Source organism: Leuresthes tenuis, unplaced genomic scaffold (assembly GCF_036924035.1).
Source record: "Leuresthes tenuis unplaced genomic scaffold, fLeuTen1.0.hap1 SCAF_8, whole genome shotgun sequence".
Lineage (NCBI taxonomy): Eukaryota > Metazoa > Chordata > Actinopteri > Atheriniformes > Atherinopsidae > Leuresthes > Leuresthes tenuis.
Window position 1 is genome coordinate 23,174,191 of NW_027325362.1, and position 25,261 is coordinate 23,199,451.

The window sequence follows — 25,261 nt, forward strand, 5'->3', positions numbered from 1 at the left end:
CCAACTCTGGCCCCAGTCTGAGTTTAGCATCATTTGAGCTGCAGATAGTTGCTGGGGTCCTGGAAGGTTACACAAGAGTTCAGCTGAGTTAATCCAGGCGACGGAATGCCTGTCAGTCAAGTTACAGCCAAACAAAGGTAAGAACAGGTTCTGTTTCTGGAAAGCTGGGTAGTGGACTCAGCTAGGTGGTCTTCACTCTCATCCCCCTAACCCTCTTTCATAATATAGATATAACAACACATGTCAGACATCCATGTTCTGTAAAGCTTGCCTCAGGCTGATGTAACAGGGCCACCTGCTGGTCTCACAGGTTGTTGTGCTTCATCATACCTCGGTATAATATCTCGATATGACAATGCTCAGAATATTCCCACCATAGAATATTAGTAATAAAATTATCTGCCATAAAAAAACGGTCTATAAGATTTTGATTAGATACTTATTAATACAAACCCACCTGACCCAAGACGAGTCGCTCTGAAAACACCTCTGAAATACCTGTTACTAAACATAAGGCAGTCTGCAGTACATGTTTTACTGTTTCATTTTTATATGGGGAAATAATTCAAGGGATGTCTCTGGAATTAAAAGCAAAGGACTGATAATTTGACAAAGTGTAGTTGCAAGTGGAAATGGGTGCAACATTTACAAATATGGAATCGCCACCATTCGATGATGTTTGTTTAGCCGTTTTATTTCACAGAAAAAAAGATCACAGATAAAGCAAAGCAATATAATTCAAGAAGTTCACTTTATTGTTTTATAAAGTGTAGCCCCCAAAAATGGAATAGAAATATTGTTATAATGTATGTTTTCAGATGAAGTAGAGGAAAAGATGTGGAATCAGGATCCAAGAAATCCAAATCTGAACTTGGTTGCAGCTGCTCTGGCTGGCATCCCGGCTTAAAAAGTTTGATACATGAGTTTTATAATGAACAGCAACATTCTCCATCAATCAGGTTCTTACTTTTTCTTTTAACAGTTGACAGATCAGCTTTGCAGGATGGAACCTTGTCAGGGACCGATGTTTTCAATTTCCACCATAAATTTGACTCAGTGTGAGATCCAGTCACTGAGCTCCGTATTACTGAGTTGGGATCCTTCCTGAAGAAACGTTCGAACAGTCTTTTCTATGTGGCAAGATGTCTTATCATCCCTAAAGGGGACTTCATCATCACCAAACCCTCTTTTGATTGATGGGAGTTTTAAAAGAAAGTGTCCAAAATTTGAATGTCCACCTGTGGAAGAGATTATGATGGCCATCTCCACTGGTCCTTTAGCTGACATCAAGCCAGTATCATTAGTGGTTGTGGAAATTTGCTTTACTTCAGGCAGTCATCTTTCAATTTCCTAAAGGCCCTGCACAAAACTGAAGTTCCGGCATTATCTGCTTGCCCAATGTACATTCCTTCATCTGATTTCTTAAGACTTGGGCCAAAAACATTGGCTCCTTTTTCTGCCCACTTGTTATCCATTTGTTCTGATTCTCAGGCATTTTTTTCCAACCGGGCGCTTTGACTTCTTCCTTGGTCCATCTGTACATTTCCCTTTTACAGCCTCCTCATTCTGCTCGAACTTGCTCCAAATTTCAGAAGCAGCCAACATCTTATCCCACACTTTATGCTGAATTACATCCTTTAATAATGTTTTATAATCAAATGATAGCTGTAAACATATATATGGTCAGGCACGGTCAGTCGTGTCCTCATGAAATGTCACATTTCAACATGTTTATTTGTTTTTTGTCTTTTATCTTCTAACTTTCTCTGTATATTTTTGTAAAATTCATATCTTTTTCTCTGATAGCATTAGAAAATCTTTTTGATTTATAATGCTAAGCCCCACCCTATTTTTGGCTATGTGAGCAGGGTTGCAATGAGGCTCAATTACCTGTCGAATGAATCTGTGTGAGATTGCCTACTGTTGCCTGCCTTCATTCTGTGCCCACTTTGACTCTGATGAAGACAGGAGTGTCGAAACGTTCTGTTTGCACTATTAAAAAACTGCAGAAGAACCAGGGAACCCCATTCCTAATTTTTTCTTTGATAGTTGCTTACTGTTGGAAGATACACAGGGATTTCTGTTTTTAATGCTTTTAATTAACCTATTATTAATATTTTGTCATTTTTCTTCATACTGTATTTACACATTTACTTATATTTCCACGTTTATTTTCTTACTGTTGAATAGATTTCTTCATTTCCAACTCGTTTCATTCTATATAATAAGAGGTCCTGGTGATCTGTGGCCCACAATCCATCTATACATTTTCTATACATGCTTAATCTAATTCAGGGTCACTGGGGGGGTCGGAGTTTATCCCAGTTGCCATTTGGCAAAGATAGGGTTAACCCCAGAGAGGTGGCCGGTCGTGGCCTACAATAACAAACAAAAAAGAGAAGCTTTGCATTGACTGAAGCCTTAAACTGAAATGTTCAGTATTTAACTTATTTTATTTATGCAGTTAAATATCAGTCAAACCTAAACTCTACAGGCTTCATGTGGACAGAAGTATTGTTTAAGACCACTTTGAAAGGTTTCAAGGAAGCAAAATATAAAGAAATGAGGGACAGACCAAGACCTTAGCACAGCACTTGTGTATTTGTTTTGGAAATGGAAAATAAAAGGTCAGTTAATAATTATTTTCTTTTGATCTAAAAAGGATAGCATTAATCTTCTTAAGTGTGTTTAGCAACAGGAATGTTCAGCTCTTAAATTAGAAGAGTTTTTCTGGCATAACCGGGATTTTCTTTACCCATACAGTGAAATAGCTGCATGAACATCCTCCAAGAGTGAAAGTGAAAACCTTTGCGTCCCCGCTGAATCTCAAAATAACATCTCAGTCATTTGAATTCAAAAGCATAAAGTCATCAGAGAAGAATTAAGGTGGATCAGCAGAGACGTATGGTGCCTTTCTTGCAGAATTCATCCCAATGCATCCCATTGGCTCCCACACAGGTAAAGGCGAACCAGATGGGTGGGACGTGTGACTTTATGTTAAGCTGTGTATCCGTTTGGGGATGCAGAGCTGAAGAGATGGCCCAGGTTAAGGTACCAGGGGACACGGTGAGGACCCACCAGGATTACACAGACGTTTACTCTGACATGGCGACTGTCACTTCCAGTGCAGGTGAGTCAAAAACAACAAACATAACTACATTACAAAATTTCAAATATAAGATGTCTGGTTTTCTTGCACTGTATCTACATTTGAGCTAAAACAGTAAGTACGCTATTGGTTCTTTATACATTTAACTAGACTGCAATGCAAAGTGTGGTGTGTGTTAAATTGTTACCTACTTATGTACACATAGAAACTACATTGATGTTTTCAGTGGAACATGGAGCTGACTTCTGCTGTCACATTAACAGACTGTAATCATATTGTGATAAATAAAGACATTCAAGCCAGTTTTCAGTCAATATGTCTCAGGGATGAATGTTATTTTCTGTAGTGCAGCACTGGTGTTCCAGCAATCAGTGAATGAAGGTGTGTGAATGATAAAGAGAACAAAAAAAAACAAATGTTAAAGTTACCTAAACAAATCTAATCATCAAATCTGTGCATTCCATGTCTTTTCTGGCAATAGTGATGTGAACAGACAAGTTCATCTCAGTCCTCCATTTTGACAGATTGGTCACTTTGTTCGTGACTCTGGTCATAATCTCGGTCAAATCCCTCAGTTTCTGGTATCTCTTTCTCACGAGCTTGTGTTTGGCAACTAAAGCTCTGTGGTTCTCAGGTTCCCTGGTGGCAGTGGGAACCAGAAAGTCAGTGTAATCCCTCTTTTTTCAGGCAGTCATCGGCGAATTGCGCTCTTACAAGTTAAGGCAGCTCTTTTTTTGTATCATTCCAAAGAAGTCAAGAAACAGGAGCTGGAGAATTGTCACTTGAAAATTAAGGTCTTAATTTCCCCTCGACTCCTTTTTTTTTCTGCTAATGAAAAACAGATATAGGCGAGTCGGTGAGGAAGGGGGCACTGTGTGAGACCTCCATGGCCGTGGGCCTCAGCAGGCGGAGCAGGGCTTACCCCTCTCCTGCCAGGAGACGTCACCGCACCACCTTCAGCCACAAGCAGCTGGAGCAGCTGGAGATAGCATTTGGGCAAAATCAGTATCCTGACATCTACTACAGGGAGGAGCTGTCTCGCATAACTAAACTCAATGAGGCTCGCATACAGGTGGGATCACATTTCTCTCACAGTATCTTAAGTTTTAGTAATTTTTCTGCTTTTCTAGCTCAGGCAAAAAAGGAAATACATTTTTTTGTCCTTTATTTTGCTGTTATATTGTCAGATGTGTATGCCTGCTTTCTTGGCTCAGCAGGTGTGGTTTCAGAACAGACGAGCCAAACAGCGCAAGCAGGAGCGGGCATCACAGAAGGTTCTCCCGGTGGGTGTGATGCCGGGCCACAGAGCGCTGCTGGGAGGCATGCACGTCCAGCCACCCGGCATGGCTCGACAGTACTACCCCCAGCCCCTGGCTCACATCCCCCGCCTCTCCCCCATGCTACCCACAGGGGCGTACTCCCGCCACCCAGGCCCAGTCAGCCGATGCCCCTGCCCCGGCGTCCCCCAGCAGCCAACCTCCCAGAGGCAGCACGACGACTGGTACAGCCCTCTGAGGACCAACCTGGCCTCACCCATGTTCTCACTGGCCTCCATGCAGCCTCTGGAGCCGGCCTCGCATTGGAGCTAAGAAGTTACCGGGGCAATGTTTTCAAATAAAATATTAAAGAGAAAACAGTGTCGCAGTCATATACTGATACACACATTAACCCCCCCCCCCCGAAAAACTAGACCGTAGATTAGCCACTGTCTGAGGCGTCTGTGTGGCTCAACTTTCTATTAACAAGCATCCTTCTCTCATTTCTAAACCTTCACTGAAGGAATTGTCGTGTGTGTTAAGACTTGTTTGCACCCACAAACCTTAATCAGAAGAGGTTTGGCTGGTATATATTGGGAAATGCAAATAATTAAATAAAAAGATGCAGTGATTCTTAAATTTGTGTTGACTTTTATTTAATTGCAGACAGTGTGTCTGTTAATATATACCCATTTTTGCACTTCGGAAACACATCCCAACAAGAGTTAGGACAAGGCAATTGGGGGGGGGTATGTTGTTAGAAAACAGATGATGTCAACACACAAAAGCAAAATCCACAAAAGGCTTTTGAGGTGCAAAGATGGGCAGAGGTTCTTTAGTTGATTAACAAATGTGTGAGAAAATCATTAAAATCTTTAAAAACAACATTCCCCAAAGAAAGATTGGAAGTGATTTGCATATTTCACCCTCTGCAGTGCATAACGCCATTAAACAGTTCAAAGAATCTCAAATGTTTTGGCGCTTTTTCCGACATCTCAGACGACAACGCATCAAGAACAAGTTGTTCATCAATAGCTGAAATAACCACACGGGCGAGGGATTGTAGGAAAAGCTTTGTCAAGCACTGCAATACAGACTTCCATCCATAAACGCCACTAAAGACTTTCCCGTGCAAAAAAAGAAGCCTTATGTTAAGCTTGTCCAGAGGAAGCGTGAACTTCTCTGGGCTCAGAGGCAATCTGGGATGGGCCATTGCTCCAACAAACTGACAGAAAAGGATCATCCAGGCCTTTATCAACATCGAGTCTAAAAGCCAGGTTTTGTGATGGCATGGGGTTGCGTCAGCTCAAGGAATTGGGTTGCACTGGAAGAACAGGACAAAATAAGAAATGAATCCTCCGTATGTGAAAGTCATTTATGAGATGGAAAAGCGGGAAAAGCCTTACGGCCCCAACTTTTTATAGAAAGTGTTGCAGGACTGACACACAAAAATGGAAGCATATCTCTAAAATAAATCCATTTAGCTCTGTAATAACACTCCACCCCCCACCCCCCAAATCTTTCACAGCTCCCCAATTATTTAAAACGAGGCCGAAGTGTCTTTCGAGGCTTTGGAAGAGGGCCCACAACCCAACAGTTTAGACAGGCTCATGTTCTCAGAACTTGACTGACACAGTCCAAGTCCGCAAGTTTCATCTCCGGAATGTGTTCGACAGCGCAGCAAAAAGAAGCCCCATGGTGCTGAAATGTCTTCATTCATTCAGAGCCACACAAAGATCACAGCCACTGAATGTGTTTTCATGACTTTAATGTGACAGGAACAAACACCATAATTTACCTCAACAGCAACAGAGACAACATCACCCACCAACCCACACCCCTCTCTCTTCAGATTCCAGCCTTGCATTTTTTGTGTCTTTTAATGTTTTCCTTAAACAAACCGAAGTGACTAGATAATAAACACTGGATGGTAAAAATATAGAATTCATCTATATGAAAAAAATTATATTTCAGAAGAAATGGATGCAACTGACTTGACCCGACATATTTAATCCATATCTGTTTAAAAGGCAGCTAATGTCCGAAGCAAACGTGTTGCATTCAAGTGATTTATTGTCACTGCAGCGGCAGCAGCATCAGCCAGTGTGCTTTCAACCTAGCTTATCAAGTGAGCTCAGTGTGGCTCTGTTTTACATTCCTTCAGCGGTGACAGATTTGAGTCAAGTATCTTTTGGTTGACCAACTACAGTGAACAATGATGGCTCATTAAAAAAAAACAAAAAAAAACAACAAAGTAGAAACCACCTCAGGAAGGGAACTGAGGCACCACGCTGGCTAACATGCTGCAGAAAACATGCTGGCTTCACCTCATCAAGATTTAGCCATCAAAACTCTTCATCTGATCAAGTCGAAGCAACTCTGTTGTCATGAAAACGATCAGTTTGTCTCATCATTCTCACCGCAAACGACAGGGATTCACAGAAGGAATCATTTGGTCCACTATGCTGAAAATCAAACAGCAGGTGTGTGCTACTTAAAGTAAATATGTGTGTGTGTGTGTGCGTTTGAAATGCTCCATTTAATGTGATGACTTTCTGTTACTGCTACCCGAGTGGACTGAGTGCTCAACGCATGCTCAAGAGTTGGTTCAACCAAACTACTTTCAGGCTGCGTTTATGTTCAGGGAGCTCCGCTGCAGCTTCTGCTGCGACACTCGTCACCAGGCACGAGAACTGAAAAGAGGTCAAGTGTTACGGACACTAAATGTCACACCGTAATGTGAAAAAATAAATTAAAAATTCTGTGCTTCATTCGGTGCCACCACCGAGATCGTTAAAGCTCGCCGAACAGAACACTGAGTATGCCTGTTTGGCTACAAAGAATGAAGTTAAAAAGAAATGGAATTTGGTTGAACCGACCCTTCAAAAATGACACGATTTCAAGGAATCAACAAAATGGATGGGGTTCTTCTACACCAGAGACAAACTAAAACAATGAGCATCTTGTGTTCCAGCTTTTTTCATCATTTATCAGTTCCGCTCCAACTAGCTTGTATGAAAAGAAAACTGTTGCAAGCTTTGTAAATTACCAATACCCCTTATTGATTCCCCTGTGAGAGACCAAACAAAGATAATCTTCTAAAACACGGTGCAGCCTTGAAGTTTAGCTCCACGTACGCTCACTGGTGGCCCCTCTCCTCTCCGTTGCTGTAGACGTGAAAACACGGGGAAGACGCTCTACTCCAGCGACCTGGCGAACTCTGCGTAATCTATGTACCCGTCATTGTTCTTGTCATCGTCCTTCAGAACGTCGTCGATTAGCGCCATGAGCTCTTCCTCCTTCATCGGCTGGCTGTGCTCTCCTCTCTCCTAAATCCACAACAATGGGATGTGTGTGTGTGTGTGTGTGGGGGGGGGGGGTTGTACAACAGAACTTAGGGGTATGCTTTTACATCAAAGAAGAGAAAAACACTCGCACACGCTATACCTACCTCTCGGTGTACATGCGTGATCGCTGTGGCCAGCTCCAGACCGTCCAGCAGGTTGTTTCCATCGTAATCGTGCATCTTGAAATAATGCAGCTGAAGCTCCTGAGGTGTCATGTCTTTCTCCGGTTTGTCTATCACTCCTTCCAAATGTTCCATGATGTGGCTGACAGCAGAGGAAAAAGCAAAGTAAACACAACTTTCAGTTAAACAGAGCGTGAACCCTTCTTCTGACTGTGGTCAGAGTTCACCCAGGCCTGAGTCATGCGTCTACATGGCAGAGAGGTGGCTCACTCTTTGTCTTGCACCATGTTTTTGTCCAGGCGTCCGTGGTGGGATATGTGAGCAGCGCTTTCTATGACTGGAGGCTGCTGCTGATGGTATGGAGCCTCCTGAGAGTGGACGCACAGCAGCAGAGAGCAGGACAGGAGGAGGAGCGGACTCCCCCACAGAACACTGAACTTCACACTCTGCATTCTGCTGGGATGAGGGACAGATAGATAGACAGACAAACAGACAGACATACAGACATGGAAACGGCAAGTTAAAGAGTACTACAAGTTTAGAGTATATATATATCACCCTTTACATACCCTGTTTTTGTACTCTGCAATTTAGTTTTCTTTACATATACAAGTGTTCTTACAGCATACATACGTACATAAATAAATACATATGTTTCCCATATTAATATCTTATTACCGCTGTATTCGTTTCTTAAGTGTGACAGGTGGCTCTGTCGAACAACTACAACATATTGTAAACAATAAAGGTAACACCAAATCCGTGCTGTGTAATCTCGTAATTGTTTGAAGTTCATTTTCAATTAACGCCAAAGACAAACAGTATAACATAACATGTGCATAGGAGCTCACGGCGTTGCTGTTGCTCTGCTCGGTGCACTCAAACGTTACATTTCAATGCTGTTTCGGGTTAAATTCCCACAATAAGAGGAAACAGGCATTGATGTTAGCAAATAAAAAAGATTACTAGCAAGAGGATTCATTCTGATTCGCCGTTGAAATAACAAAGCGTAAACTTCAACAAGACTAACTCTGACATGACTTGTAAAACGCCAGTTCCATACTTACTTTTATAGGTAATTTATTTCTTCGCCCCGAATTGTTGTGTTATTTTCAGTAGTTGGCTGTTAGCAATGATCATTCCTAGCTCTTTATGGACCAACTGGCTTACCGTAGCAATGCTTGGACACGACAGCTCATTATGATTGGTTGAAGGATGCAGAGAGTATACAACTGAACGAAGAATATCATCCCTATGAAGCTACACATTCAGTAAAAAACAAAAACATAAAAAAATAACCCGGAATTTTAGACTTTTTGGAATTTGGTACTGTTTAGAATTATGATATAAATACACTACGAAGTTGTTGCATTATATTGTAAAAGGTTTGAAATATCACGATATATGTAGTTATCAAAAACTTCAAACTAGCCTGTTTCGAACCGCAGACAGGAGTCACCATTGGCTGTAAAGTATTTCGAGTAAATTTAGCGTAATTGACAACAATGAGGTCAATATTATATAAGGTCGCCGGCCAACATTTAATTTGTATGTCCGTGACTGACAGCTTTTTCACAAGGCACCAGTTTATGAAGTGAACTATCTCTACAGAGTAAAGAAACATTGAGGTGGCTCTCTGTTTACGTCGACTCTGGGAGTGACGCTGACGCTCAGCTGTTAGTCGGGTCCACATCGCACAGACACCCTGTGTAGTGAACGTTAACAGAGACGACGGACAGGCGCCTTTCATGTCAAGCAAATGTCAACTTTCCAGAGAGAAAATGACGCTCCAAAATCTCTGTTCAAGCGGCTCGAGGTTTTTCTTAATGTCATAAAGTAGCTCGCATAGACTCTCAGTAGTGAGTGACAATTGAGTCACTCAGTTTACTCCCAGTGTTTAATTGTGGTTTAATTGGCACACTTATACCCTCCTCCCCACCTTTACCTGAAGCTTCTCCACAGCTTTATGTCCCCGTTTAGCTCACTGGTTACTTCCTTTCCACAGCCTTCAGTGCATTAGATAGTTTTCACTATCCTGTGCTCGACTAATTGAAACTATGTGTAAGGTTTACAGCGGCTAACAGACAGTATTATTTTGTAACTGAGCCAGAGGGTTAGCCAACGTCAGTCTGTCAATGTTGCAGCACCCAGAACCGGGAAACAAGCCAAACCAAGCAATTGCAAATGGACCCCCCCCCCCCCCCCCCCCCTTCAATGAACCCATTTATGATAAATGAACACTATTAAAAGAAGAAAACAGCACTTTATATGCATCATGCTGCCCCTTAAACACTTGGATCCTAGTTTAGTTGGGCTGCACACTTTGCTGCAGCTTTGTTTGCATTGCTGTTTCTTAAGCCCCACCTGATCCAGTTAAAGTGTTAACAGAAAAAAGATTAGGGACATGGGTTTTATAAGCTGGACTCCTCTCCCTTCAGACAGCTTCAAATCAAACTCTCAAAATGCCACACGTATTTCAAGAAAAGATCAGAAGTCACATGAGTAAGGACATGCTTTGGTTTAACTATGCATATTGTGACGTTAGGGAAATAAATATGGTTATAATAACAGTAAAATTACTGTAACAAAAAACCCCCACCCCCCCTTTGAACTTGTTGTCCATGTTAACATTTATATGTGAACAGTGTTGATGATTTTCTGCGCGTGTACAGTAATGACCCACACCCCACCTCCTGCGCTCTCACAGATTACACATTTATTTCTCCCGGTAGTCTGCAGTTACTCCCATCGTGTCCGGGGAGTACAGCCACCACCACCGGGACAGAGCAGCGATGGCATCCCGGGTCTCTTTCACCCAAGTCCGACTGGACGCGGAGCTCGAGCGCTACCGGGCAGAGGGCCAGTGGGGCAAGATACTGGCGATGGTCGAGCAGATGCAAGCTGCGCGGATCCACGAGGACGGTGAGTGACAGCTGTCCACACACGAAGGCTTGTAAACCGTGGTTTCTCCTGTCACTTCCTGGCTGTTTTTCTTTTTCTTTTTCTTTTTTTTTTTTTTTTTTTTTTTTTTTTTACCGCGCTGCGATTTGCTTACTGTTTCGAAAAAATCAAATATTACTCATCCACAGGGTTCCGTGGTCAGGTTGACAGTTTATGGGATTCTGCCAAAGGTTGATTAAATACCACTTATTTATACTGGAAGTTTCAGGAAGTTGTTTTCAGAGAAAGTAGACTTATCTTCTTTTTTATGCATAAAGTGCGCTGAAATTATTATTATTATTTAAATGTTTTAAAAGAAGGAGGATTGAATGTGAAATAATACTTTGCAGATTTAGTCAGACAACTATGTGAAAAGGCTCAGTTAGAATTCCAAATGTTTGTCCAGAGTGGATATTTCTTGCTGTGCGGAGATCACACTGTACACAGGTTGGACCTTGGACTCTTGTAAAGGTAGAGCGGATTACTTTAGTTGAATGTTCTTTCAGTAGATCTATCCTGCAAATAACTTCTGTGAAATTATGGAATTTCATGCAGTGGATCAGGCCAGAGGCCACAGAGGGGTTACCGTTGACCTCCAACAATAAAACGGCCCTCCTCAGAAATTTACAGTGTATACAATGGAAGTTTGTGTGTGCAGTCAAGGGTTGGATTACCTTCCAAATGCAGGACAGAAAGTAACACCTGCTCCAGTTCTAAACTTTGACATTTCAGGTCATTATAATGATAAAAGAAAGATAATCTGGTCCTTACCAGGTCTTAAAATATGGTAAATAAAGCCTTAGATGAACAACAACACATAACATATTTTACTGTGGAATCGTTTAACGAAAACTGAGCCAAAATACAGAAGCCGTGTGTGAAAGACTAAGTCCAACGTTACAGCTCTCATAAGAATTAAGAGGGTCATCAGCAGCCAGATGCTGTTAATCAAATTAACTTGATTAATTAATCATCGTCAAAAGTTAACACCCTCGTAAAGGCAGAGGTTTGGGAGTCTGGAGCATTCCTGGTGTGCATTAACACGATGCCAAAGAGGAAAGACATCAGCAATGATCTTAGAGAAGCAAGTTTCGAAGGCCATTTCCAAACAAATTGTCCATCATTCTACAGTGAGAAAAGTTATTTACAAGTGGAAACCATTCAAGAGAGTTGTCGATCTTCCTAGGAGCCGGGGTCTCAGCAAGTTTAACTGGACGTCAGACAGCGCAATGCTCAGAGAAACTGCAAAAAACCCAAGAGCAACGAGTACTGTTAAAAATAAATAAAAAAATCATGAAAAAGTTCAATATTTTTTAATACTGAAAACCCAAAATTAGAATCTTAAATAAGATCAATAAAAAGGATATTTTAAACAAAAATGTCAGGCTTCTGAAAAGTATGTTAATTCCTATGTACTCAATACTTGGTTGTGCCTCCTTTTGCATGTATTACTGCATCAATGCAGCGTGGCATGGAGGCGATCAGCCTGTGGCACTGCTGAGGTGTAATGGAAGCCTCGGTTGCTTTGATAGCGGCTTTCAGGTCATCTGCATTGTTGGGTCAAGTGTCTCTCATCTTCCTCTTGGTTCAGGTCAGGCAAGTTTGCCGGCCAATTAACCACAGTAACACCATGGTTATTGAACCAGCTTTTGGTACCTTTGGCAGTGTGGGCAGGTGCCAAGTCCTGCTGGAAAATTAAACCAGCATCTCCATAAAGCTCGTCAGCAGAAGGAAGCAGGAAGTGCTCTAAAATGTCCTGATAGATGGCTGCGTTAACTGTGGACTTAAAAAAAGACAGTGGACCAACACCAGCACATGACACGGTCCCCTAAATTGTCACTGGCTGTGGAAACGTCACACTGGACTTCAAGCAATGTGGATTCTTCCTCCAGACTCTGGGACCTTGATTTCCAAATGACTTGCAAAATTGACTTTCATCTGAAAAGAGGACTTTGGACCACTGAGCAAGAGTCCAGTTCTTTTTCTCCTTAGCCCAAGGTAAGACGCTTCTGACTTCACCTTTGCAGGTGTTTTGAGTTAATTAGCTGATTAGGGTGTTACACAATGAGTTTCCAACATTGAACTTTTTCATGATATTCTAATTTTTGGGGCTGTAGTTGTAAATCTCAGACTCTACAGGCCTCAGTTGGCATGTTGAATGTTACAGCTCATGACAGCACAATTACAAAAAAGACATGGCGTGTTTGGATAGGTTGCAGGAGAAAGTCCTTTCACTCTAAAACAAACGTGGCAGCACAGCTTAGGTTTGTGAAGTTTAATCTGTACAAACCACAAGACTGCTGGAACAATGTCCTTTGGACAGACTAGACTAAAGTTGAGATGTTTGGTCATAACACCACATTTGGAGAAAACCAAACACAGCATATCAACACAAACACCTCATACCAACCGTCAAGCATGCTGGTGGAGGGCTGATGGTTTGGACTTGTTTTGCAGCCTCAGGACCTGAGAGATCATTGAGTTGACCTTAAACCTCTCTATATACCAAAGCACTCTTGATTTAAATGGGAGGTCATCTGTTTGACAGCTAAAGCTAAGCATGACATTGATCCCAAACACAGCAGCAAATCTACAACAGAATGGCTGAAAAAGACAAGAATCCAGGTGTTGCAATGCTCTATGCAACCACTAAATGTGGTTCTAAAAGTGATCGAATCATGACATTTGCCTAGTTTTTCACATACTTAGACGAGTTGTTGTAAAAAGTGGTGTAAAATGTCATGTGTTGTTGTTCATCTGAGGCTGTGTTAAGGACCTGGTAAGGACCAGAATATTTGTTATTGTGTCCTGATAGTTAAAACCATAGAACTGTATATCTAGGGCAGATTTTTCTAAGAGAAACTTAGTTACTTGTCTTTACACTTGAAATCATTCCACAATGTACGTGTGTTCAAAGAAATGCAAACACACTTATCATTCTCTGCTTCATAAAGCATTACTTTGGCAAGCCACTAATGCACCTGCCTCCAACCTTTACCTTCTCAGAGTAAATATGGGTTCAAGTGACCTGATGGCTACAGTCTGCTGTTATTGTGCTTATAACTGCAGACCAGCAGTTTCTCCCTGCCTGCACATGCACTCAAATGTTAAATTAATGTGATATTGCTGTGTACATGCATTGACTGATCTGAAGATGAGTGCACGTAGTACACCAGGAGATGTAGTTTAGGATTAGAGATAGAGGAACTTTGCGGAAGTTAAAGCAATAAATGATTCCCCACACCCAATTGTAAAACTGCTAAAAGCAGCAATATATATTGTACACTGCTTTCATACATCAGGTATCCTATTGTTTGAAGTGTTTTTCTCTTGAGAACTTCTACATCTGGTGACATATTGATGAAGAAAGGACTGTGAATGAAAGCTGATATTTCCAATAATCACACTAAGAGATTTCAAATGAAGATGTGGCAAAAAATACTGCCACCTTAATATAAATACTGTACTATTAACAGGAGAAACCTCAGTCTACCATCAAAATAACAAATGGTAATTTTATTGGTTTACACTAGCTCTGTATCTGTTTACTAAATTTCAGTGTCAGAGCAGCACATTTTTCTTCATATATTGAGAATAATAAGAATTGTAAGTATTAAAGTGTGGCCAAGGGTCATGTAGTTATGGTGAAAGGATAGTTAAACCAACAGTTGCATTTGATGTATATTAGCGTGTTAGCTAGCTAGTCAATAGCGAATTGGCTGGCTAGCTGTTGGCTAACTTTGATTGCTGGTCGTTTGAAGGTGGTTGCTCAAAAATCAACATACATTCTGGTCACAGAGATAACTATTGGTATAGCTGCACAAATGAGCTTAAATGTAGTAAGATAATAACAAAAAAGGACATTTTTGGGGGAGTCTTTATCACAGTAATGATCCAAAGTGATTGATTACAACAGTTTTTTTTCTCATGGTGAAGGTAGTTCTGCAGCAACCATACACCCCAACTGAACCTATTTCCCTTTGATTCTTGAATTGAAACAAGAATATTTTTTAGCTTCCGTCTGTAACCTCTTAGTTACTTTATTACAACACTAAGTCTTTCCACACTTTAGGCTCCAGCTTGTCTGAAATCATGAAATAGCTCTGACTGTGGTCATAGGCTGAAACAAGTCCTGCTGCCTGTCCCCCACCCTCCTCTCTGAGGTAGGTTTAGCCTTGGCTGGGCTGATAATGGACTAGCAAGTATATCAGGGCCTAAACACAACTCAAAGAGTTGGCATCAGAACACACACACACAGATTGAAAAAGCTAAACAGGAAATCCTTAATCGAGACTGTGTGTGTGTTTACACAGACACCAAGGTTTACCACTGAGTAAATGTAAGACCCAGTGAGAGTAGAGTTGCTTTTACATTTGTGTAAACTTTAATATCTTTATTAAGTGAAGGTGGAGGGAATGCTTATCATGTGCTTACAATTGCTAAAGCAATTGAAAGAAAGTGTCGGGAAAATAGAGACTGTATCTTCTAAACAGAATTTAGGTCTGAGACATGTTTGAATTGCTCTTCCCAATTTGGTGCTGTTTTTAACGGGCTGAGAGAGGTTTGCTTTGGCTCCAGAAGCAAATGACCTGCAACCCCAACTGCAGACTTACTCCAACAATCTAAGTTCATTTTTAACTTTTTCAATCCAAATCCCCTAGATGATTACGGGACACTGTTGATGGCTGAGGCCCTGCTGGAGGAGTGCTTGCTGGAAAACATGGATCTATTACGGAAATCCATACCTTTGATGGACAAGACCCAGCCCAGACTCTCCAAGGCCAAAGGCTACATCAACACCATCCTGAGCCGAGGCCGTCTCACAGTCAGTCTAATCTGGGTTCCCTCTGGTCATCCCATAGATGCCTCTATTCCCCTCTAAAGTTTATTTTCTTTCAAAAGCTTCAAAAAACCTTTTTGGAATCATTATGGCAGATGTTAAAAACTAAAATCTTTTCTTGTACATTATTTCCTTCAGGCTTGTTCAGTCATTTGTTTCCTGTTGTCTTGCAGCCCAGGTACTTGAACGAGGCCCTCCTGCTGATGGCCAAGGTGCACTATATGCAGGGCCGCTACCGGGATGCACAGGGAATGTGTGCAAGGGTGGGACTGGAGGACCTGACGCAGGATGACCAGCCTACTTACCACCTCCGCTTACTGGCTGAGGCATTTGTTATTAAAGGTATCTATGTCAGTGTTGTTGTTAGCATTTGTTATTCAAGGTGAAAATCAAAGGATTTTCACTATAGTAAGAAGTGGAGGGTCAATGTAAAACAAAATGATCAACACACACACAAGCACACATATATTAGAGGAAAGGGGACAAAGTAACAATGGCTTCATGGGAAATATCATGATTAAAGATTAACTCAGTTTGAAGGTTTGACTGGGAGACTGCAGATGCCAATTGTATGCTAGTGATGTCATCCATATGTCAGCTATTGATTTCTTATTACGCTACTGATTCACACATGGCAGCAGCACAAAGAAAACTAGGATTGCGTGCAGGGTAAAGGCAAGTTTGATTTCAACAATTATTACAATGCTCAGCATCCCATAAATTCACATGTGAGCTGTGCTCTGAGAAAAGGGTATCCCACAGTTCGCATGGTTCTCATGGGCCACGTCAGTCAAGTTGTTTGTGGGGTACCAACAGTATAAAAAGTTCTAGGACTATTCAACAGACATAAGGAAGTTTATGTGTATGATATGTTGGATTCACAATGGGTTTGATCATTTTTGTTCAAAACATAAGAGGTTATTGTAGAATTATGACATACGGTAATCTAATAACACTTTAACCATAAGTATGAAACTGGGCTAATCTTAAAAATTATGTTGCACTTCAGGAGCAGATCACATTCCTCTCTTTGTCTTTTCAGTGAAGGAAAACCTAGAACTTTGCTCTGTCAAAAGGAGACACTGGTACATGAACACACCACACAATGAAAACAAAAAGCTTACGAGCAGGAACTATGAGGCAGGCAGAGTGAGAGATGTTGTACGCTCTGGTAAGAACATTGAAAAGCAAAATTAGTACATTAAGTCACAAGAAGAACTTCACTGCTTCTGAATTCTGCAAGTATGTGTTAGGACAGACTCAACATATCCTGCTTTGTTGTTTTTTCCCTTTCCTACAATGTTTTATATGTATATGATTTTTATTCACGTATAAGGTCTGTTATATTTAAAATAAAAAAGTTATCGTCTGGTGACATGCATACTGGGCCTTAAAGAGACAGGAGCTGAAACAAATAAGCATTTCAGACAGAAGGTGACGTGAGATAGTGCAGTAATGTACAGTATGAGAAAAATAATGTGCTTTTTTTAACTTTGAAGGATATAAATTGATTCTAATAGATCCTAAAACAAAATTCTGAACTTGTAGATGTGCATGAAATGGCATTTTTAAATTCTCAATGATTTTATTAATGTGTAAATGCTTGTATATAATCTGTCCAGTACCACATATCTCACACCGGTGAGACCAAACAATTATTTTTAGGTATTTCTGATAGTGTTTTATATTTTGTCATTTCCTCAAAAACTATTTAAACATGCTAATGTCTCACATGTGCTTATTTTGCATCCAGTGAAATGTGCTTTTCATTCAGCTTCCGATTGCGCTGACCAATCAGAACAGACTGGAAATTTTGGGACGGCGTCAGAGTTCTTAGCTTCTAATTTCTCAGGAAATCTAAATATGCTGAGACAAATAGGACTTTGACAACTGTTTCATTTGACTTTAAAAAATCTTTCCCAGCTGTATAGCGGCTCACAGACGTTGTGTAGGACAGACACGACACATGACTGTGTGACCTTATGGAGATGCACTCTTTGGCTAGAGATTGGACACTGTAAGTGTAACAATACCTTCATTAGAAATGAGTCAAATAGTAACTTTACTATCTGTTGCTCTCACAAAGTTTTTAACAATGTGTGTAAGGACTGTGAGTATTAGCTGGTTCACATAATGCACGTCAAAATGACTCGTTTGATTAAACGTGGGAGTTTTATTATTGTTTTCGTGGTGTTACACCTATCTATGAGTGTTTTTGCAATTCAAGCACAATAATATGATGTGCTTCATAAAGCTAGGGTATATCAGCTGGAGAGGATGGGTTACCTACAGACAAAACAACTCCTAATCCCTTTGGTGAGAGTTATTACAGCCCTAAATTCTAAATGACCTTGTATGGGGATTGGAAGTAGAAATGGAAAGGCGGTGGCAGGCTGATGAAATCCAGCCTGTGGTAATAAATGGAACATGGCTGGAAAACATCAGCTTGATTGGACAGATTATGTCAGTGACCGCCTGATGTTTTTTATCTGAATCTTAACCTCAGTTTGTGGATGACAGTATTGATGTTAAAGGGGAAATGTGAGATTATGGCACATGAAGATAATCTAGTGTGTTGGGGTTTTTTTTGCCAAAAGCTTCCCTTTGAGTCTCATTTGGAAGGAAACATGGATAAATTCAAGGCTGGGTAAAAATGTAAAAGCTGTCTAGGAGGAGTTTTTTTAAAAAATTTTTTATTTTTTTTACCACTGGTGTTTTAGCAGATTAAAAATGTTTTTAAAACCCAGTCATTGTGAGTCATAGGTGAAGGAAGGATATACAGGTCGCAACAAAGATGTATTCACACAAGTTAGCTCAAGTACAAAGGAAAAAGATGGGTTTGGTGCTGAAAATATGCATTTTTGTTGTGACAGACTGAAAGGAGGCATTATTAAAGGCCAAAGATCACATTTCCAGAACATCACACTCAAATAGTGGATAATTTTGTTTCACTCATCATCATCATCATCATCATTATGTCGTTACACTCCCTGTTTCCTGATAATCGGACATGACCTCATGCTTATGAAACATAAGAGAATTCTACAGCAGTAACTGTCCGATTTAGATATCCTTTGTTTGTTTTGATTCCCTCTGAATGATATTTATGGTGGACTGTTATGGGGATTGGAGAAAACAAATCAGATCCTGAGGGGCAGCAAACTTTCCCTTGCATGCTTTTCTGTGTGATGTATAGCTTATTGCTGTGGGAATTAAGTCAGATGTGGATGTTTGGATGATGATGTCTTGACAATTGGCAGCTGTCTGCTTATTTGATTTGGCCTGGCGTCAGGCCTGAGGCTGTGCCCTGCCAGTCTTGGAAAGTTCCTGACCCTCTGCTTATTTGTTTTCTCTGTATTCTTATATCAAGAGGCATATTTTTGCTAAAACCTCATGAAAAAAAAAGAAATATACACCTATTTGATTAAGAAAAGACACTAAAAGTACAACTCCAACTCTAAAAGGTTGGAACGCTAATAAAAACAGGATGCAGTGGTTTGTGAGTCTCATAAACCTGCATTTTATTCAGAACAGGAAATAGAAAACAAATCAAATATTAAGAGAGCCATGTTACCATTTTAGTTGGGATGGGAACAATAAAAGATTGGAAAAGTTAGTGGTACTAAAAAGAAACCGCTTGAAGAACATGTTGTAAAAAATTAGGTTAACTGGCAAAAGGTCAGCAACATGACCGAGTACGAAAAGAGCACTGTAAAGAGACAGAGTCTCTCAGAAGAAAAAATGGGCAGCGGTTAAGCACTGCAAAAAAAAATGTGTCTATGAAATGTGGAGCAATTTCAGTATTTTGTTCCTTAATGTAGAATTGTGAAGATATTGAATTCTCCATAATCTACAGTGCGTAGTATCATTATAAGATTCAGAGAGTCTGCAGACATTTCTGTGCGCAAGCAACACGGCACTCAGGCAGAACAGCGATAAAAAACTGCGATAAAAAACATTGCGTGGGCTCAGGAACTCACCCAGCTCACCGTGCCATCCACAAATGCAGGTTAAAGCTGTATCGTGCAAAGAAGAAGCCATACATGGATATCTAGCTACCATCGTCTCTCTTTGGAGATCATGGAGACAGTGTCCTCTTGACTAAAAATGACCAGCTTGTTGTCAGTGGTTAGGGCTAGGCTAACCCTAACCTTAACCCAACCTCGGGTAAAAGTTCAAAGTTGGATGTAGTGTTCCACCAAACCCTGTAACAGTGTTGCTAAAAGTTTCTTCAGACTAAGCCCACGAAACTTGCTCAGCCGTTTTTCCCCTTCTGCCTTTTTGGAGTTTATGGTCTTAAGCTGTGAGGTGAGGAAGTGAGATCCAAATAGATGCCGATTTATTTTCACATGGAGATGCATCCAAACTAAAATAGCCATGAGAAAAACCAGAAAAAGGATATGGAGCCAAAGATAAAATGTCCCACAAACTACAAGCAAAAAGAAAACTGGAACACTGAAATGTGTTGCTATCTTCAGTCATAACAAGAAAAAAGGTGGAAAAAGAAACCCACCTTTTATTTAGCTCGAGACATGATACACTGCAAATCAAGTCCACGTTCTGTCCTGGATGCCACAGTTCAAATGTTTCTCACTGTAATCTTGGTGCGAACAACCTGCACATTCTTACAGGAAATACCACTGTACATTCAGAGCCTCACACTTTTCTTGCATGACAAACCACACAGCGTTCATAGATGGTTCCTACATTCAGGATAGTCTGTCCTCACATTTCAGGTCTGTCTCTGGACCACCAGACACTGTCGACGGTGTCTCGCATTCGTCTTTTAGAGAGAGAAGAGGAGAGTCTGTCCTGTTTCCTCAGGGCCTGTGACGCAGCTCTGTCCTACCTGCAGGAGCTCGATAAGGTGGCTGTTCATACATGTAATGTGGGCGTGTGTGTGTAAAGTCCAACTGCTTTAAGAGGAGATTGTTTCAGTTGCCTGCTTATGTGTCTAGAGTTAGGGTTAGGGGTTAAAGTTTCTATTTATCCTATATTTATTTTAATTGAAACATTTATGTTTACACTCCTTTTCATTTTATTAGTTTTTATAGTTCTTTACTGTTTCTGGTAGAATTCTCTGTCATGATGATGCAAAGAATATACACATGTAGTAGTTAGAATCAACTATTATTCTGTCTCAAGTACCTTGAATATTATAGTTCAGCTGGGACTTTTACTTGTAATAGTAAACAGTTTTGTCTAAATTGTTTTACTTATGTTCAGGGTCTTAGTACCTCCTCTAATGCGTATCATTATCTTTATCTATCTGTATTTTCAGGTAGTAACAGCACCCCATGCCAAGACAGTCAAAGCCAGTGTCCTTCATTCACCCGTGGATGTCGACCTGGGCTACTTCCTGCAGGCTGCGCTACAAAGTGCTTACCTTTGTCTGCTACAAAGAGGGTGAATAGATCAACCACACATACCCACAGTATATTCACACATTGTGTTTTCCTTCTGATGGGCCTTACACTTTTCCTGTGAAAGTGTCCATGTATTGGTTCCTCTATGATAAAGGGAACTTAGCCTGAAGACGAGGAGATTAAATCAGAGAAAAAAACAAAACCTTTTGACCACAACTTGACCCCAATGCAATGGAGAGACGTTTTGATTTCAAACCAGCAGGTGTCAGTGTTGCACTTAGACAAGTTAAGGTTTTCCCTGTCCCCATCACAGCTGCAGAGCTCCGATTTAACCAGAAGAGCAAATAACAAGAAAAAAAACAAGAAAAAGCATTTGAGTTAAACACTCCAGTCTATGCAAAACTCCCTTTTGCTTATTATAGTAGGCCGTAGTTAATCAAGGTCTCCTATCACTTTGATGAAAAAGGAATAAATCTGTTAAAGAGTAAGAAGGTGAATGAGGAAATATACATGTTGTATAAATAAATCTGAAAACACAGTATAAAGAAACTTATAAACTTAATTAAAAACTTTCTGATATAGTTTCAATTGTTTCTGTTAATTTATTTTTGTACATTTTATATGTATTTACTAGTTGTACATATAAAGTTCTGTGCAAAAGTCTTTAGCCAGTCTTTGTGCTTGACTTTTTTTTTCTAAATGTTTATTAGTTAAACCACTTAACACTGACTTGGAATCATTCAAACATAAAAAAGGCACCTAACTCTAGGAATGAACCAGTTCTGTGTCTACACATAACAGAAAGAACCAATTCTAAATTATATTGTTAGGCACTTTGTTTACCAGCAGCCTGACACAAAGACACAGAATTTCTTCCTATTTCTTTAATTGTATCTGAAAAAAAACAGCCAAAGATAACGCAGTTTGAAGACCTGATATTTCTGCACCAACAAAGTGATTCCCAAAGAGCCATAAGCTGAAAATCTCAGCCCGGTATGCAGTGTTTCCTTAAAAAGTATTAGGGAAACTAGACAGATGGGTGACAAAAGAAAAAGTTTCAGGCCTAAAAAAACTCTTTACAGTAGATGAACAGTATCTGAAAGTGATGTCCTTTAAAAGAAGAAGGTAAAAAATTCAGCTAAGACCTGACACGGAACCTGCGTGATACATCTGGCCCTTCAGTTGATCCACCTACTTTTCACTGAAGCCTCATCAGAAATGGTGTCCATTTAGAAGGTGGCTGTCAAGAAGCCATTCTTAAGGAAGGGAAACAGGGAGAAAAGTCTGAGGTATGCAAAAGGACATAAGAATTGGACTGAAAATCAGTGGCAACAGGTCTTATGGAGGGACTGAATCCTCCCCAGAGCCCTCCACATTATTGAAGCAGTGTGGGATCATCTTTACAGAGAATAGAACAAAAGGCAGCCGACATCCAAAGAAGAGCTTTGGGATGTCCTTCAAGAAGCCTGGAGAACTATTCCTGAAGACTACTTGAAGAAATGACAAGAAAGCCTGTCTAAGAGAGTTCAGGCTATGTTAAAGAATAAATGGGATAATAACAAATACTGACCTTCAATCTCATTAAAGATAATTTCTAGTCTATATTTTCTCATTTATATGAATATTTTCTGTATACATTCTTTCTTTTCATGGTACTTCTATCAATTCATATTATCATTCCTTTATCACTGTAACGCCATAGTGGGCTTAGCAGAGTATTAGCTGCTCTCCTCTAATGTCTTAAATGTGTGTCAGCCTCCACTTGTGTATACTTATTTCTGTCTAATGTTCCCAACCGATGCATCACACTGATATGCCCTTACTGTGTTAGTCATCTGGCACAGGGTGCTCACCAGCTGCGCAGAGTGCTCAGAGTGGTGGAGTCTCGAGGGTCTCAGAGCTTCAGGAAGGTGAGACGCCCAACACCGTTGTCACGCTATCTTTATCTCCATTATGAATAACTGAACTCTTTGAGTCAGTTTAGCCACGATTAATGCGTTTGTTAATGCATTGCTGCTTTTGTGCATTGTGGTTGCATCTTAGTCTGCAGCAAGGAAGCTCGCACAGGTGTTGCTGAGCTCTGTGAGTGAGGACAGCTTCTGGCCCCCCCTGGGCCCCCCGCCCTCAGTCTGGCTCCACAGAGAGGGAGCCGCCGCCCCCAAAGATGCCATGTACCCAACTATTAAACCACCACAACGTTACAGCACAGACTGGTTCGTATCGTCCTCATTCCACCACCTTTGTTTTCTGAGCCAGTTTATGTTTCAGTTTGTCTTAATCCGATTAAATCTCTCGTTCAGTCTCTTCAGTTGTCAGTACTCTAAGTGCGATTACTTTCTCCAAGCTAAACGTTTAAGGAGGTTAATGAGTCCCATGATAGGGTTTTGTTACTCGATTGTATCAACTATAAATAATTCAGCTAACAGTTATGTCTGGGTGTCAGTTTTCTTTATCAAAGTTGTGCTTTCAAGTCATGAGCACACTGCCCAAGCCTGGGATCATCCTGTTAATATCTTGGCACTTGGTACAGTCTGAGTTATGGACAAGAAGAGGTGGGGATCAAACTGCCAACTCTGTGATTACCTGGAGGCCGCTAGTTTACCAGCACCACGAAAAAAGAAATATATTATCAGTATGAGACAAAAGATAAGGACCGACCTTTCCACTGGTAGCACTGAAGCCACGAAACTCCACAAGTGGGTTCAATCCAAATATAAAATTAAATATTTAGAATGAAAAATGCTTGTTTTTACAAGTGCGACTCTCCACGTGGTGATTAGTCTCATCTAACTGCTGAAAACTATACCTGAAAGGTTCAACTGTTTCAGGTCAGTCCTTGTAGGTTTTAGATTTCTGTTGTTGTGCAAGCTGGAACTTTAAAATGTAAAATCGAAACTGCTTCGGCCCGGTAACATGGAAACACCTGGTAACAAGGTGCCGGCTTTAGACAGGCCACATGGCCTCAGCACACACACAGAACCACGTTCCCACTGCACCACAGCCTCGTGGGTTGTGTCTTCTTCACCGGCTCTGTCGCTCTCTCAGTGGAACTGCTGTCCAACCCAGTCTCATGAACACAGTACCTCTTGAAAAAAATTATTGTCATTTCATCAAATTTGGCACAAACACTGAGTTTTTATTTGATTTTGGTGGCCAAAGCTCAAGTTCATCGTGACCATATCTCACATTTGGTTGTTTACTAGAGTTGCTGATATTGACCTTGAGAGCTCACCATGAAACAAACCGTGGTGATTGTGTAGCTCTTCCATTCTGACAGGTTTAGGGTTATTTTTTTTAAAGTTTACAGGTTATAACAGTTTACAACACCCACATTTACAGTCAAAACAACCATTCTGGTTGCAGTCTATAGGCTTGCAACAAAAGATGGACAAAAATCTCACTTGTGTGTCCTCAGAGAGATTTAATTGCATCTGCGGTTTTGCTCTGTTCTACAGAAACCATCAAAATGCCACTAGAGGTCATGATGTCTTAGATTTAAACCTGTTGCAGGTTAAAGTGACGGAGCAGGCACATTGCTAAAGTTCAGCTCACTGATAGTTCAGTTTTGATACCAGAACGAGAATGAAGGTTCGTACTTCCAGACTCGGTATGAAGCCAGTGTATGAGTAATGCAGGTGGATGACACCTGTGAACTCAGTTCTATTGTGGGAAAGAGTATTAATCACATATTTTACATAACGTATCAGCAAGGCATGATATGATATATAAGAGCATCGCAAGCTTAAGATAGCATGAGAAATGACATGACACAAAATTATCTTCCTTAGTCCTAAAGGAACACACTGGTTGTCTGATCAGCGCCCTAAACTGCATCACCATAGCGTTGCTGCATTTCACTGCTTGTGGGGATCCTGCGCTGGTTGCTCAGCCCCCTGCGAGCCATACTTAGTCATTGCCACATGACTAATCCTGCCCACACTATCATAAGTGAAGATCTAAATCCATGTCTGAGATTAGAAGGAGTGGAGGAGCAGCAGAAATCACCCTGAGGAAAATTTGTATGTCAGTTTTGTTCATGGCCTTTGTCATCACTCACTTCTTTTAAAAAGGCCATCACGTCATCTGATCAGTGTGTCCTTTAATATGACACAAAGCCAACCAGAGAGGGAAAGGGGACTGAGAAGTTGATGACCGGTAGTGTGTGTGTGTGTGTGTGTGAGACATCTGAGATGGTGCTGTATTGTGATACATCCATGGTGGTCAGGGTTGTGTTACAGCCCTTCAGGTGAGACAGAAACCAGACACTCCTAACAATTCACC

General features: G+C 40.8%; 3 protein-coding genes across 5 annotated transcripts in view; 2 read left to right on the forward strand and 1 right to left on the reverse strand.

Moving 5' to 3' along the window:
* Positions 1-2,957: 2,957 nt before the first annotated feature.
* On the forward strand, positions 2,958-5,004 carry prop1 (PROP paired-like homeobox 1). The gene is made up of 3 exons (XM_072390413.1): positions 2,958-3,130; positions 3,952-4,181; positions 4,327-5,004. Exons 1-3 carry the CDS (start codon positions 2,974-2,976, stop codon positions 4,696-4,698), a joined length of 759 nt encoding a protein of 252 aa, XP_072246514.1. The 5' UTR covers positions 2,958-2,973; the 3' UTR covers positions 4,699-5,004.
* A 1,105-nt stretch (positions 5,005-6,109) lies between these two features.
* mcfd2 (multiple coagulation factor deficiency 2, ER cargo receptor complex subunit) lies at positions 6,110-9,011 on the reverse strand. 2 transcript variants are annotated; one of them, XM_072391454.1, is made up of 4 exons: positions 8,902-9,006; positions 8,105-8,287; positions 7,817-7,976; positions 6,110-7,694 (listed from the first exon to the last, which is right to left on the reverse strand). In XM_072391454.1, exons 2-4 carry the CDS (start codon positions 8,284-8,286, stop codon positions 7,563-7,565), a joined length of 474 nt encoding a protein of 157 aa, XP_072247555.1. In that variant the 5' UTR covers position 8,287; positions 8,902-9,006; the 3' UTR covers positions 6,110-7,562. The 2 variants fall into 2 exon arrangements, with proteins under 2 accessions (XP_072247555.1, XP_072247554.1); XM_072391453.1 differs by having other exon boundaries at positions 6,111-7,694; positions 8,105-8,290; positions 8,902-9,011.
* Positions 9,012-10,053: 1,042 nt separating this feature from the next.
* Positions 10,054-25,261, forward strand: part of ttc7a (tetratricopeptide repeat domain 7A) — a 60,169-nt gene continuing 44,961 nt past the window's right edge. The window contains exons 1-8 of one of the 2 annotated variants that reach the window (XM_072391448.1): positions 10,054-10,336; positions 10,567-10,756; positions 15,436-15,599; positions 15,788-15,956; positions 20,351-20,481; positions 20,896-21,020; positions 22,812-22,890; positions 23,024-23,193. In XM_072391448.1, the coding sequence (XP_072247549.1) occupies positions 10,627-10,756; positions 15,436-15,599; positions 15,788-15,956; positions 20,351-20,481; positions 20,896-21,020; positions 22,812-22,890; positions 23,024-23,193 (968 nt within the window). In that variant the 5' untranslated portion in view covers positions 10,054-10,336; positions 10,567-10,626. Of the gene's footprint in view, positions 10,337-10,566; positions 10,757-15,435; positions 15,600-15,787; positions 15,957-20,350; positions 20,482-20,895; positions 21,021-22,811; positions 22,891-23,023; positions 23,194-24,779; positions 25,227-25,261 lie in introns of those variants that run through there. The other variant, XM_072391449.1, reaches the window with a different exon arrangement.

Excerpts from the sequence above, each read along its gene's own strand:
- prop1 (XM_072390413.1), top strand. The coding sequence starts at position 2,974 with ATGGGTGGGACGTGTGACTTTATGTTAAGCTGTGTATCCGTTTGGGGA. Across the intron at positions 3,131-3,951 it reads GACTGTCACTTCCAGTGCAG|ATATAGGCGAGTCGGTGAGG; the intron begins GTGAGTCAAAAA and ends AATGAAAAACAG. Across the intron at positions 4,182-4,326 it reads TCAATGAGGCTCGCATACAG|GTGTGGTTTCAGAACAGACG; the intron begins GTGGGATCACAT and ends TTGGCTCAGCAG.
- mcfd2 (XM_072391454.1), bottom strand. The coding sequence starts at position 8,286 with ATGCAGAGTGTGAAGTTCAGTGTTCTGTGGGGGAGTCCGCTCCTCCTC. Across the intron at positions 7,977-8,104 it reads AACATGGTGCAAGACAAAGA|CCACATCATGGAACATTTGG; the intron begins GTGAGCCACCTC and ends CTCTGCTGTCAG. Across the intron at positions 7,695-7,816 it reads TCACGCATGTACACCGAGAG|GAGAGAGGAGAGCACAGCCA; the intron begins GTAGGTATAGCG and ends TTGTGGATTTAG.